This window comes from Neofelis nebulosa, chromosome 8 (assembly GCF_028018385.1).
Source record: "Neofelis nebulosa isolate mNeoNeb1 chromosome 8, mNeoNeb1.pri, whole genome shotgun sequence".
Lineage (NCBI taxonomy): Eukaryota > Metazoa > Chordata > Mammalia > Carnivora > Felidae > Neofelis > Neofelis nebulosa.
In genome coordinates, this window is record NC_080789.1 from 18,240,362 (window position 1) to 18,254,780 (window position 14,419).

The window sequence follows — 14,419 nt, forward strand, 5'->3', positions numbered from 1 at the left end:
CGATTTTATAAAGATCTCCATGAGTTGGGGGACCTGGTTTTCAAGGACTGGTCAGTTGTGATAGAACAACTTTACCCAGCCACTTTAATGATCGGAAATATAGGTTAGTAACTACGGAGAGAGCTAAGTCTATTATCGACATAAGGCTAATATGTTTTGTTATGTCTTCTTTGTAAGAGGAACCTTTAAACGACTGAACATATTCCTTAAACCTTTAAAATCGTTACCCTATTCCTGTAACATGCATTTCTCCATTTGGAGATTTTTGAAATGGAAAATAAGAGCAAATGAGGGGTCATGGAAGACTGTTGAGGAAGTTCAGGAGCTCTGAGACTACCTAAAATATTTGGCAGTTAATGTGGTAGGTCTGGAGCAGAGCGTCTCGATCAGGGCTCGTTGTTCCCTGCGGGGCACTTGGGCCAAATCTGAAGACATTCTGGCATCAGAGCCAGGGGATGGTCCTGGTGTCCTAATGGGTGGAGGTCAGGGAAACTGCCACACATCTTATAGCAGACACAACAGCCCCCCACAGGAAAGTGTTTTCCAACCTGAAATGTCAATAATGTCAAGGCTGAGAAACCCCGATCTAAAGGGAAGAGAGCTTTTATTAATTTTTGGGTGCCTTTTGTATATTTTCACATTTAATCTTAAAGATTTAGCCCTGCAAGGTAGGCACTATAAATCCTGTTTTACAGATGAGCAAATGAAAGCTGCTGTATGGCAGTTAAGTGACTTCTCTGATGTCACATCATTAGCGAGGGATCATTCTGGGATTTGAACCCAGGGCATTTTGACTCTGAAATCCCCCCTCATTTTCTTTCGACCTTGCCACTCAGTAATCCATGGACCGGCACTGAGCATCACCTAGGAGCTTGTTAGAAATGCATTCCAGGTCTACTGAATAAGAGTCTGACTTTTAATAAGATGACCAGGTAAGTTGCATACCCATTAAAGTTTGATAAGCACAGCTTGCCATTCTGCCTCTAAATGAAGTGATTACATTTATTTTTGAAAGTAGTGACTCATGGACACATACAGAATAAAAGGGGAAGAGCAATATTAGAGAATGGCAGAGGTCTTTCACCTAGACAGACTTTGGGAGGGATCTGTGCTGCCCTTAAAATTATATTAAAAAAAAAAATAGAATGTTTACACGTATATGTGTGTTTTTCAGGGGGTGGGGGTACAGAGATGGCCTGTGTCTTTGATCAGATTCTCAGAAGGTTCAATGACCCAATGATCCAAAAAAGGTCATGAAGTACTGTTGTAAGGGCCCAATTAATGTGGGCTTGCAACGTGATGGCATGAGGTACATTCCCAAATGCTTTTGGGTGGCCAGGCAGGCCGTAGTCCTTATGGTAGGGAGCAGGTGGATTTGTGGTAAACTGAAGGGACAGAGTTGACTCACCTAAAGTCATTCAAATGCAGCGTTGCTGGGGAGGAAGGGGGTGGTGAAATCCCACCTGTGCCCATCAACTCTGCCTACAAGCCAAATCATTTTGGAGTCCTAGAAAAGAATGCTGTGTCAGTCATAACTCTTTGGGTTGCGGGTGACTCAAACTGACTTTAACGAGAAAGGGATTTATTAGGTTATATAAGTTTAAAGCCCAGGATTAGGTCTGGTTCAGCTCAGGCTTCAACCAGTGGCTCCAATGATGTTACCAAGCCCTGGTGTTTTATTATCTCTCAGCATGGCTCTGCTGTCTGGTGCTGCCTCAGTTCCTCGGCTCCTCCACCATGGAAGGAAAGTCAGCTCTAAGTTCAAGTCCGGCAGAAATGGTTCAGAGTCCTATCACTGAGTCTTTCTGCCCCTGAGTAGCCTGAGACCATATGCTTGTATCTGACTTAATCAGTGGTGCCAAGAGAGTGTGACGCTCTGATTGGCTAATCCTGGGTCATATGTCACCTTGGAGCCGGAGGTAGAGTCAGACCCACTGGAATAACATGAGTGGAGAGTTGGGACAGGATGGGATACCAAATGATAATCTGGGGCTGTTACTGAAACTAGAGTAGGTGAATGCGTGTTGAGTGTCAAAAACTATCCTGAATGTTTACTACAAGCTTGGAGTTTTAGAATGTCTAAGGACAGACATGTTCTCAGATCTCAGATTTTTCAGTTCCTAGCTGTGTGTGACCTTGAGCAAATGGCAATATTGGTAAGCCTTAGTCTCTTCTTGTGTATAATGGGTTAACATTAGCCACCTTGAGAGTAATAATGTGTGTAAAATACCTAAAAGCAGTGCCTAATGCATATTAGGCACAGAGCAAATAAAGCTAATAAAAACGAATAACCACACACGAGTGCTGGAAGGATATATGCTTTTGGCCAAAGCTTGAAATATGGTTAATAGTGGTATTCTTTATATCACTAGTAGTGACTAATCTCAATCTGAACTGCATTATGTAGATTAATATTTACTAATGTGTTTAAGAATCAAGCCTGTCTGTGTATTTGGGTTAGAGACAGGTCAGGTCTCCATAGTATTCTTCTTTGCCTTTGGTTTTAGTCATTACTGAAAAATTAGCTTGCTTTAGACTTTAGTTTTGAATGTATGATATATGGACTAAATGTGTGAATTAGAAGTTACAGAATGGATGAATTATTTTAAAAAAGGCTTTAGAAAGAATTGCTACATTATTTTTCTTTTGTATCTTTGATACCCTTTAATCACCCAGGTAGTTCCAAAATCTGATGGGAGTGGGTGGTGGGTAGCAAAAGGCCACTTGGGAAGCTGGTGGTTATTATAAGACAATATAGAGCTATTTGGTTCATACTCTTCACTCTTAGAAACACTTCTGAGGTCCTTGGAAATACTTGAGATTAGTGGGTGAGGTTCAAGTTCACCTCAAGAAACCCATTCGACTGTGGGATCGTTCCCAATTCTGTCTAAGACCTTGAAATCTGAAGCTGACTTTGGCCAGACTGTAGGATTTCCAGGTCTGTTTGGCTCTAACCTGAACCAAAGGGCAGCCCAGTTAAGTATGGAGGTCCAAGGTAAGGTGAGTATCTTCAGAACCTACCACGTTAGCCTACCTGGTGTTCGTTTTCCTGCATAACAGCCTCCCTCCATTAAAATAAAAGCAAAAACAAACTTTGGGGGACCTAAATGTCTCCAGAGACAGAAGGGCATTTTGGCAGTCCAGAGCACCTTGACTTTAATTAAACTGTGAGTTTAGAATTACAGTAAATTGAAACTGGAAGGAATCTCTGAGAGATCCAAGCGTCTGGCCCTGCCCGTTATTTTACTGGAGAGTTTAACAGGCTTGCCCAATGGCAGAGTTACACTTCTACCCATGGTTGTCATTGGATCAGGGCATCTTGTCCTAAAAATACACCCTGCTCTCCCAGCCCCTGCCATGGTTAGACATATAAACGTTTGCCACAAGATTGAATTAGGTAACTTCATGCTTAGTTAACAATCTAAAAAGATGAGGGGATGTATGTAGCAAATCTAGTTTTTGTTTTTGTTTTTTTTTTAAGTTTATTTATTTATTTTGAGGGGAGAGAGCATACACAGGTAGTGGAGGGGCAGAGAGAGAGAGGCAGAGAGAGAGGGAGAATCCCAAGCAGGCTCCATGCTGTCAGTGCAGAGCCCAACTCAGGGCTCTATCTCATGAACCATGAGATCGTGACCTGAGTGAAAAGCAAGAGTCAGACCTTAACTGACTGAACCACCCAGGCGCCTTGCAAATACAGTTTTTATTTTTTTATTTTTTTGCCCTTGTTATCCTGAGGTCATGAAATAACTTGAAATCCTAATAGGATTCCATATATGAATAGCTTTAGGAAGATTAAATTGCTTGCCTATTGTTTGCTTTCACTAGAATATGTGACGGGCTGTGAAACATGGTACCAACATAGACAGAAGGTGATACAGATGCAGAAGGGGAGACATCTTCCTGGGCATTTATCATAACCACATGTAATGGAAAATGTGAAACAAATCTAAGACATTAAAACTTATCTTTTTGTCCCTAAAGACTACAAACACAACTGTGAACGTTTCTATCATGAAGAGTTCGTGGAGAAGTGCAAAGAAGTGTTATTTCCAAGGAATCAAACAGAACCTTTGAAATCTTGGAAAGATTTGCCTTACAGGATGTGGGATCTGATCGTAACAGTGCTGCAGCGGGCTCTGGGTTAGATGCTGTCCTCAGGTAAGATGGCAAGAAATCTCAAGGCTTTTCCTTAGGCTTAAGCAAAACAGCCTGACTTTAGTGACTATGATCCCTCAAATTTTGGCCGTCCTCCCCTACCTCCCCTTTTCTATGGCCACCCTTTCCTGCATGAGAGGCCTCCTAAAAGCCACCCTTGGGTTAGAATTTCCTTATCAGATATCACTCTGCATTTGCAAAGTTTTCCTGGCTATTTCAGTTTCTTCCAGTCTCCTCAAGAAGATTCTTAACTCTGGAGGGTAGAGCTTGCCTCCTTTCCCCCCCATAGATCTAAGTTGCTGGAAGTAATTCCTGACAACGATGGAAAGACTTTAAGGAGAAGAAATTGGATTAGGAAATATGAACAATGCATCTGTATAGAGTCGTGTATTTTACAAAGAGCTTCCACATACATCATCAGCTCATTATTCCATGAAGATTTTCAGCTAAGACTTATTTTAAATTTTTTAAAATGTTTTTTATTTATTTTTGAGACAGAGAGAGACAGAGCATGAGCACAGGAGGGGCAGAGAGAGGGGGAGACACAGAATCTGAAGCAGGCTCCAGGCTCTGAGCTGTCAGCACAGAGCCCGACACGGGGCTCGAACTCACGAACTGCGAGATCGTGACCTGAGCCGAAGCCAGATGCTTAACCGACTGAGTCACCCAGGTGCCCCATTCAGCTAAGACTTATTAAGTGCCTACTGTGGGCCACAATATCATTTGTGTTTGTGCACAGAATTGAGTTGTCTTACCCAGTGTGTGCACTCCTTCATTGTTTTGTCCAGCGTCGTCCACATTAAAATCCCCATATCTTTCCCCACCCGGGAGGCATGGGTTCACCCCCCACAGGCATGAAGAGGCTGGGGTGTGAAGTCAGAGTCCCTCTCTGTCTCATCAGTAGAAATAGGGAGATTCTCGAGACAGTTTTATTTCTCCATCCTCCGCCTCCACTTCTTACCACAGAGCGCATTTATTCTGTCAGTTTTGTAGTTTGAAATAAACCCACAATGGCTGGGATGGCTCGGCCACTCACCCCACCTCTCCCTCTCCACCATCCCCCTCCACTGCCTCTGCCCCTGTCTCTGCACCCACCATTTCAGCTCACCGAGGTGTTGAGCTACCACCATTTTTGTGGTTCTGGGAACTCCTGCCAAGAGGAAGACAAGTTATTTGGTTAATACGACATGGAGCTCAGTCAAGGCTTTTAAAACTTACGGGAGTTTGGATCTATAGGTCACGTGTTTAAAAAATCTTACCTTTGAGGGGCACCTGGGTGGCTCAGTCTGTTGAGCATGCGACTTCGGCTCAAGTCATGATCTCAGGGTTTGTGAGTTCGAGCCCCGCATCGGGCTCTCTGCTGTCAGTCTAGTCTGTCAGCCAGTGCAGAGCCCGCTTCAGATCCTTTGTCCCCCTCTCTCTGTCCCCTCCCCCAATAAAAAAACCCCTTAGGTGTGAATGGGCGAATCAATAGAGACAGTAGGTTAGTGGCAGCCAGGGGATGAAAGAAGAGGGGAAACGGGAAATGGCCCCTAGAGGGTCTGGAGGTTCTTTGTGGGGGGCTGAAAATGGTCTGGAATTAGTAGCGATATTCGTACAACCGTGTGAATATAGTGAAAGCCGCTGAAGTATACACTGGACAGTGATGAGTTTTTGGTACGTGAGTTGTATCTCACACAGGTTATAACTTTAAGCGTTTCAGAGTAGATGAAAAATTTGATAAATTGTACTGCAGTGACAAGTCTGACTGTGCCCAAACAAAAACAACAATGAAATAAGTCCTTCGAAATTAGCTGTGTGGAAACAGGATTTTGCCATTTGGAAACAATGCTTTGGACTGTAAGTTCCCAAATTATATGTGTAGGTAGTGGAAAGGGGCGTTCTTTTGAGGTTTCCAGGCATTGTCTTAGTAACTGACCGTCTAGAGCAATGGCCACAGATTGCTTTGCAAAGTTTTCATTTTCCGTTTGTTACTGAGAAGAAATTATTCAGAGCCTAGCCTAATTATGTGGATGTATTCTATTTGTATTTTTCCTTCATTGGTTTTACCTGCTAAGTGCCAAGGAGTGTTCTAGACACGGGATACAGCAGTGAACAAAGAGACAAAAACCCCTGCCTCCACGGAGCTTAGATTATGGAGTTAGGTAACAAACATGATAAATATGGAAAATATGTAATAGGTTCGATGTCTTTAGTGCTGCGGAGTGAAGTATAAAATTTTGAAAGGGAATAGGCCGTCTGGTAGAAGGTGGCATTGGGCTGACTACTGGAAACAGGTGAGAGAGCAAGCTATGCAAATATGGATTGGACAAGCATTCCAGGCAGAGGGAACAGCAAACACAGAGGTGCTGAGGCAGGAGGAATGTCAGGGAGGCCAGAGGCTGGAAGGAAGTCAGGGCTGTAGGGAGAGTGGTGGGGGACGAGGGTGGACATGTAATGGATGGGGGGAGGGGGAGGGTCTTATCTGGTCTCACAGGTGATCGTAAGGACTTGAGCTTTTACCATTTTTGGACAGAGAAATGACATATGTGACATAGTTTGACAAGCTCACTGTGGCTGCTTGGCTGAGGATAGACCTAAAGAGGGCAAGGGTGGAAATAGGACACAAAATCAGATTCTGCCATTCACATTTCATGGAGACATAATTAAAGCAATAACACATTGACTCCTAACTCATAATAACGGTGATGGAATTCTTAGGGAGTGACTTCTATTTAACGATCCTAACCTGCTTTAGGTTTCTATTTTAATGGCTCTTCACACTGATCTTCTTGCTCTGCTGAACCCGAATGTCAGGCTGGCTTATTTTATGCCATTCACTCATTCAGCAGCGTGCGATTAGTACTGTCCCAGCCACAAGCTATCCAACAGTGAGTACGAGAAGCCTGGTAACTGCCTCCCTGGAACTTACCTCCATGAAAAATCACTAGGCACATATTTATGAAATCACGGGCGTGTAAGGAATAGGATTGAAGTCTGCATGTAGTGACACTGGTGATACCTGGGAATCCTCTGCATATCTGGACGTACTTCACTACGGAAGTTAAGCAATGAGTTATCTTGTGCCCACGCCAGTGCAGAGGAATCTTCTTTCTGCCATTCTACAGGCCAAGTCACCCTGGTAGAGGAGCAGACTACCTCTTAGTGAGTTACTAACAATCATGGTCATTTGCAATGTCATGGTAGTCAGGATCGATGGGGATCCTTGGCATATGAGTGCTTCTATTTTGTATTGTCTCCTGATATGGTGTTCTATGGACAAGCAGTTTGGTGATGGTGGCTGTGTCCCTGGAAGGATGTTAGCAGCACAGATACAAGGACGGTGGGCTGGTGTGATAGGGTCTCCTGGGCGTTTGGGCAGGTTGGGCCCTTGATGTAAGCCCAGGTTTTTACTGGACAACCCTAGGATCTGTGTAGCTGGAAGGGCCTTCCACGGTTACCATCTCTCCTCTGTCCTAATTTTACACAGGGCAGAGCTAAAGCCCAGAGGGCAGATTACTTACTTGGAGCCCATTGAGGCCAAAGTTGAGACTAGCTAGAATTTCCTGTCTCTTAGAGAGAGATGCAGAACAATATTTTCTCCCTCCCTTCCTTTGTAAATATTGACTACATTTTACCCCTTTATTTTTCAGAATAAATCCTCTTCCAGTTGACAAGTCTATTTTGCTCTTGTCTGGAGAACGTGGTTGTGGGAAGTCCACTCTGATCGCCAACTGGGTGAATTATTTCAAAAAGAAATATCCGAGCATGTTGGTGATCCCTCATTTTGTGGGCAGCACCTGTGAAAGCAGTGACATCATGTCCGTGATGCATCGCTTCATCACAGAAGTGCAGTTCAAAAACTATGGTGATGGAGTCAAGCTTTTAACCTCAGGAAGTCTTTGTTGGAGGGCAGATATTCTGTCTACTGCTCGTGTGGCCGTTCTCTTGTTCCAGCATAACCCCCGTGTTGTCTCACCTGCAGAATCTACCCACCTCTTCCCCTCACAGAATTAAATTTCCTTCCTTTCCTACTTCCTTCTTTCACCAAAAATGGATTGAGTACCTTTATGTGCTAGGGCACTATTCCGGGCAGTTCCTTACCCTCATGGTGTTTTTTATGTTCTTGGGGTGGCGGAGACAAAGAGTTAACCAACTCAATGTTTGATAAGTTCTATGAAGAAGAAGAAAACAGAGCAAGAAGGGAGGCTGTGTGTGTGTGTGTGTGTGTGTGTGTGTGTGTGCGCGTGTGTGTGTGTGTGCACGCACATGTGTGTGAACTGTTAGGACTTGAAAAGTGTGGTCAGGGAAAGCCTTGCTGCAAAAGGGACATTTGAATGCATACCTGAAAGAGGGAGCCACACAGATATCTCAGGGCTAGCATTCCAATCAAGGGAAACAAGTGCAAGGCTTCCAAGGTGGGACATGCCTCTGAACTACTGCTCTTCCTCTTCGATTCAGTAACTATTTATTGAGCAGGTTCATTTACTCACTTGCTCATTCATTCCCTCATTTCTGAATATTTATTGATCACCTAATCTGTGTCAGGCACTTCTCTGGGTTCTGGGGATGTACGCATCAGGCAAATAGGGTCACGGCTCCCATAGATACCACGTTACAGTTGAGAAAGGCAGATAACCGATAAACAGGAAACATATAATGATAAATGCCATGCAGCGTGATGTGATAAGGTGACACGTTGCTAGTTAGGCTGAGTGGTCAGGGACTGTCTCTGTGTTAGAGTATCTCTAGCAGCTGTGACGAGTAAGTCCCATTTCAGTGGCTTCTCGAATGAAGTTTATTTCTGATCCATGGAGCAGTCCAGTAAGGGGTTCCTAGTTAGGCAGCAAGTGGCTTTCCTCCATGTGGTGATTTGGGGACACAGGCCTTTTCCATCTTGAGGCTGTGTCATCCCCTAGGACCTCAGAGTCTTCTGCCTTTGGCTAGAGGAAGGGGAAAAAGGGTGGAAAAGCCTTGGCCTGGCATCGATCCACATCAATCCCACTGCCATTCTTTTGGCAAACACTTGGCCACCCTGGGCCCACATGGCTGCACTGGGAGTCAAGTGGGGACAGAACGCTAACCCCACGCTCTGGAAGGGGGACATGGGCTTTTGCAGGACAGGTAGCCATCTATACCCTGTAGAGACCTCACGGATGAGGAGGAGCTGGCCATGTGGAGATTAGAAGAAAGAACGTCCCAGGCCGAGAGAGTAGTTAAGGTAATACAGGTCCTAAGCCAGAAGCAAAGTGGAGTTAGAGAGGGCAAGCAGGCCAGTGTGGCCGGGCCATGGTGGGCAGGAGGGGGACTCATATCAGATGGAGCCGGAGGTGAAGACGGGGCCATTTCAGGGCTGGGCTTTGTTGGACAGAATGTTAGGTTCAGATTCTGTTGAGTACAGTGGGGTGACCAGTGGGAAATCTTAAGCAGGGGAGGGATATGATTTGATTGATATTTTGCAAAGATTAAAATCTGTCTGGTGTAGGGAAAATGGATGTGGAGGAGCAAGCATGGAGGCAGGGACACTTGTTAGAGGCTTTTGCAAATGGTCCAAGCAAGGGATGACAGTAGCAGAGGAGGAAGAGAGCTTTAGATAGATTGAGGGTTTGCTGAGGAGTTGAATGTGGGTTTTGCAGGACAGGAGGAGTTGAGGACAGCTTTGGGAAGCTAGACAGACAGTGAGCGCTGTTTGCTGAGATGGAACATTATCGGTGGCGTGGGAGCAGCAGGTGTTGGGGGGAATCAAAAGAGTTTTGCTTTAGATGAAAGACATTTGAGATACAAGGTGTACATGGGGAATGGTACCAATCATGTGGGATCTGCCTCTGTTCTAGGAGCAGTTGACCTCGGTGGCTACTTATTAGCTGTCTGACCTTCTGCAAGTTATTTTAACTCTATGTAGCTCTGGTTTCCCATTTGTAAAATGCAGATGATTAAAAAAATGTCTTATAGGTAGTTGAGAGGATTGACTAAGATAAAGTAGGAAAAACAAAGACACTTAGCTCAGCTCTTGGCCTATAGGAAGCGCCGATAAATATCAGCTATTATGTCGTTAGGTGTCTGCCATATGTTTGCATGTCTGACTCCGCCTGCTTTTGGGAACTCATCCCTTCTCACCTGGGGCTTGTACACAAGTGCACATTTGGGTTTCGCCTGGGTACGTGGGACGCAGAATGGGTTTTGATGGACGTGTATTATCTCTGTATGATGGGACAGGTATTTGAGTGCCTTTCTGTGTGTGTGGTGGGTATGAGTAAGTAGGGCGAACATGTGGGCGTGAGTTCTCTGCCGTTGCATTTCTCGTTGTAAAGCGGGTAAAACCAAAATCAGCAACAGCAGGTGTGACTGGTTCTACACGACAACAACTGATCCTACTCAGCCTCATCCCAAGGGTGTTCCGACCAGCCAGGCTGATGAGATAAACCCCACTGAGCATGCCATTAGGATTTTATTCCCAAAGGGAACTGTTAGTTTAATGAGTGTGTTCCAAGGTGCTGAAAGCTCGTAACAAAAACAGCTGCCATCTGTATTCAAAAAAACATGTTTTTTTTTTTAATGTTTATTTTTGAGAGAGAAAGATGTGAGTGGGGGAGGGGCAGAGAGAGAGGGAGACAGAAGCGGGCTCCGCCCTGATGGCAGAGAGCCCCGTGCAGGGCTCAAACTCACGAACCGTGAGATCATGACAGGAGCCAAAATCAAGAGTTGGATGCTTAACCAGCTGAGCCACCCAGGTGCCCCATCAGCTGCTATCTTTAAAAACGAGCAGATCTTGAGGTTGACAAAGCAGACTGCATTCAGGAACAGCCTATGAGTACCTGACACTCAGGAGACACCTTCTGTCCCCGAGAGAACAGCCCGCCTCATTAGCAGCCAGAGGCAGAGGGGAAAGGCTGTGGCTCTGGACTTGGCCCGCCTGCATTTTCCATCCTGGCTCTGCTGCTTACTAGCCGTGTGCTCTTGGGCAGTTTACTTACGCAGTGTGGGCCCCCGTTTCTCATCTGTGAAATGGGGGGTGGGATTCACAGTACCTACCCAGGGGATTACAGGTAGAGAATTTAGAAGAGTACCGGGCACTCAGTTGTCGTTAGTATTATCATTGTTGCAGCGATGATGGTGATGGTGGTGGTGATGATGATGGTGATTCCTCACTGAGCTAAAGAGGCAGGGAGAGCGGTGGGGGCTACTAAGGGAAACAAGAAACTTATTCATTAGCTAGACTAAGGGAGGAGGTAGCACAATGCAGGAGAGTTTGTAGCCGCAGCGGGGGCGGGGGGAGGAACTTGAGGGGGAGTGTGCTCGTGCTCAGCTTGGCCGCCTGAGCCAGGAAGCTGGGTTTCACCCGGGTGAGGTGGGTGTGGGCAGAAGAGGAAGAGCTGCCACTGAGAACGCAGCTGGCCGAGAGGTCAGCTCCTCTGCGGCGTCTCCCTGTGGCGGCCTCAGCCGTGAGCAGCTCCAGCTCCTGCAGGCGCCCTGCCCTCCCCAGTGGGCCGACAAAGGGCCCCTGTGTGAAGCTCACATTTCTGCTCCTCTGTCCTCACCCCTGCTTGCCTAGATAGAGGGAGCTTGCAGACAGAACTGCTCGGAGCCAGCTCTCCCCCGGCCCGTGCCCCTCGCCTGCCTTGCAGGCCACTGATGTTCCTAATGTGACATGCCTCGCGGAAGGTCGAGGAGAGCCACTGATTTTCTTATTTCCCTGTTTCTTCCCCCTGTCACCCCCCTCCCCTGGTGGTGGCCCGAATAACAATGAGTTCCATTTACTGAATTGGCGTTCTGAGTGCCCAGTTCTGTGCTAAGGGCTTTCTCAGCATCTTAGTTAATGCTCCTAGCATCCAGCATTCTCGTCCCAGATAAAGAGCGGGGCTCACAAAGGCTGGCTCACACAGCTGTGTGTGGGCAGAACAAGGGTTCAGACTCAGGTCTTTGCTGAGCTCAGGGCCCCTTGTCCTCATTACTGCCCGGTCTTGCCTCCTTGAACAAACAGAGGGACATTTTGCTCCTCAGGGCCCTCTCGCATCACTTACCGGGGCGTCTGCCCTCAATATCAGCAGGACTCCTTGGCAGTGTTCGCCAAGCCTTGTCCCCTGGGCCTGGGTGACTTCTCCAGGGGCTCTTGCTCTTGGTGCCACAGGTGTGGTCTCCCTGGAGCAGCTGGTCATTTCCGTCTCTCCTTGTCTGTCCACTTTCACTCCCGTCTACTGGAATGCCCCTCCTCTTCTCAGGTCGGTGAAATCCTCTTGTCCCTTAAAGCCCTATTTAAACTTTTTTTTTTTTAACGTTTATTTATTTTTGAGACAGAGAGAGACAGAGCATGAACGGGGGAGGGTCAGAGAGAGAGGGAGACACAGAATCTGAAACAGGCTCCAGGCTCTGAGCGGTCAGCACAGAGCCCGATGCGGGGCTCGAACTCAGGGACCATGAGATCATGACCTGAGCTGAAGTCGGCCGCTGAACCGACTGAGCCACCCAGGCGCCCCTAAACTTTTTTTTTAATGTTTATTTATTTTTGAGAGAGTGAGCTGGGGTGGGGCAGAGAGAGAGGGACCCAAAGGATCTGAAGCAGGCTCTGCGCTGACAGAGAACCTGATGTGGGGCTCGAACTCATAAACTGTGAGATCACGACCTGAGCCAAAGTCAGTTGCTTAACCGACTTGAGCCACTCAGGCACCACAAGGCCCTATTTAAAAAGCACCCTCCGGGGGCACCTGGCTATCTCAGTTGGTAGAGCATGAGACTCCCAATCTCGACGTTGTGGGTTGTACTCTAGTACAGTCCCGTTGTACTCTAGTTTATGTGGGTGTATCCCTCCAAACACTGTGAGCTTGCCATCCTGGTCACCCACTACTTACACGTGATGCTGACATTGTATGTTTTACTGTATCCCGTTATAGTCCTGGGAGTGCAGGAAACCATGTCTATTTTATTGGCCATTCTCACATTCAATGCCTGACACAGAGCCTGACCGACACAGAAGGTTCTCAATAAATCTTTATTGAATGATAAGAGATAACATTGCCAAAAAGTGAAAAAAATCAGTTAATCTCTGTCATTTTGTTACAAAGTATTTTGAAATTGTACCAATTGACTGTTTTTCTCTCCCCATGAATTTACCTTTTGTGACTGGGTGTTTAAAAACTTGAGCTGTTGGGGCGCCTGGGTGGCTCAGTCAGTTAAGCGTCTGACTTCGGCTCAGGTCGTGATCTCGCGGTCCGTGAGTTCGAACCCCGCGTCGGGCTCTGTGCTGACAGCTCAGAGCCTGGAGCCTGTTTCAGATTCTGTGTCTCCCTCTCTCTGACCCTCCCCCGTTCACGCTCTGTCTCTCTCTGTCTCAAAAATAAATAAACGTTAAAAAATAAAATAAATAAAAACTTGAGTTGTTACTATTTAAATTAGGCAATAGGCTCTCAAAAATAAATAAAACATTGAAAAAAAAAAAGAAAAAGGGGGCGCCTGGGTGGCCCAGTCGATTAAACAACTGACTTCGGCTCAAGTCACGATCTTGTGGTTCATGAGTTCGAGCCCTGCATCGGGCTCTATGACAGCTCAGAGCCTGGAGTCTGCTTCAGATTCTGTGTCTCTGTCTCTCTCTGCCCCACTCCCTCTCATACTCTGCCTCTGTCTGTCTCAAAAATAAATAAAAAGGGGCGCCTGGGTGGCTTGATCGGTTAAGCGTCCGACTTTGGCTCAGGTCATGATCTCACGGTCCATGAATTCGAGCCCTGTGTCGGGCTCTGTGCTGACAGCTCGGAGCCTGGAGCCTGTTTCGGGTTCTGTGTCTCCCTCTCTCTCTGCCCCTTCCCTGTTCATGCTCTGTCTCTGTCTCAAAAATAAATGTTAAAAAAATTTTTTTTAAATAAAATAAATAAATAAATAAATAAATAAAACATTAAACAAATTTAAATTAGACAATAGGCCATTGTCATCCAGGAGAGACAGTTTGGTTCCAACAGAATAAAGAGAGGTTTAGGATCATTTTCCAATACTAGTAATTCTGCCTATCTTCAATGTTATTTTGAGGAAAAATAATTCTAATCACCCCAAATAGGATTTTATTTTATTTTTTTTTAAATTTTTTTTTTCAATGTTTTTTATTTATTTTTGGGACAGAGAGAGACAGAGCATGAACGGGGGAGGGGCAGAGAGAGAGGGAGACACAGAATCGGAAACAGGCTCCAGCCTCCGAGCCATCAGCCCAGAGCCTGACGCGGGGCTCGAACTCACAGACCGCGAGATCGTGACCTGGCTGAAGTCGGATGCTTAACCGACTGCGCCACCCAGGCGCCCCACC

General features: G+C 46.1%; 1 protein-coding gene across 1 annotated transcript in view; it reads left to right on the forward strand.

Annotated features, from left to right (window-relative positions):
- The window catches only part of LOC131518992 (putative tetratricopeptide repeat protein 41), an 87,218-nt gene that overhangs the window by 16,587 nt on the left and 56,212 nt on the right, over nucleotides 1-14,419 (forward strand). The window contains 4 exon segments of the mRNA XM_058741580.1: nucleotides 1-103; nucleotides 3,982-4,038; nucleotides 4,041-4,158; nucleotides 7,788-8,002. Of these exon segments, the coding sequence (XP_058597563.1) occupies nucleotides 1-103; nucleotides 3,982-4,038; nucleotides 4,041-4,158; nucleotides 7,788-8,002 (493 nt within the window).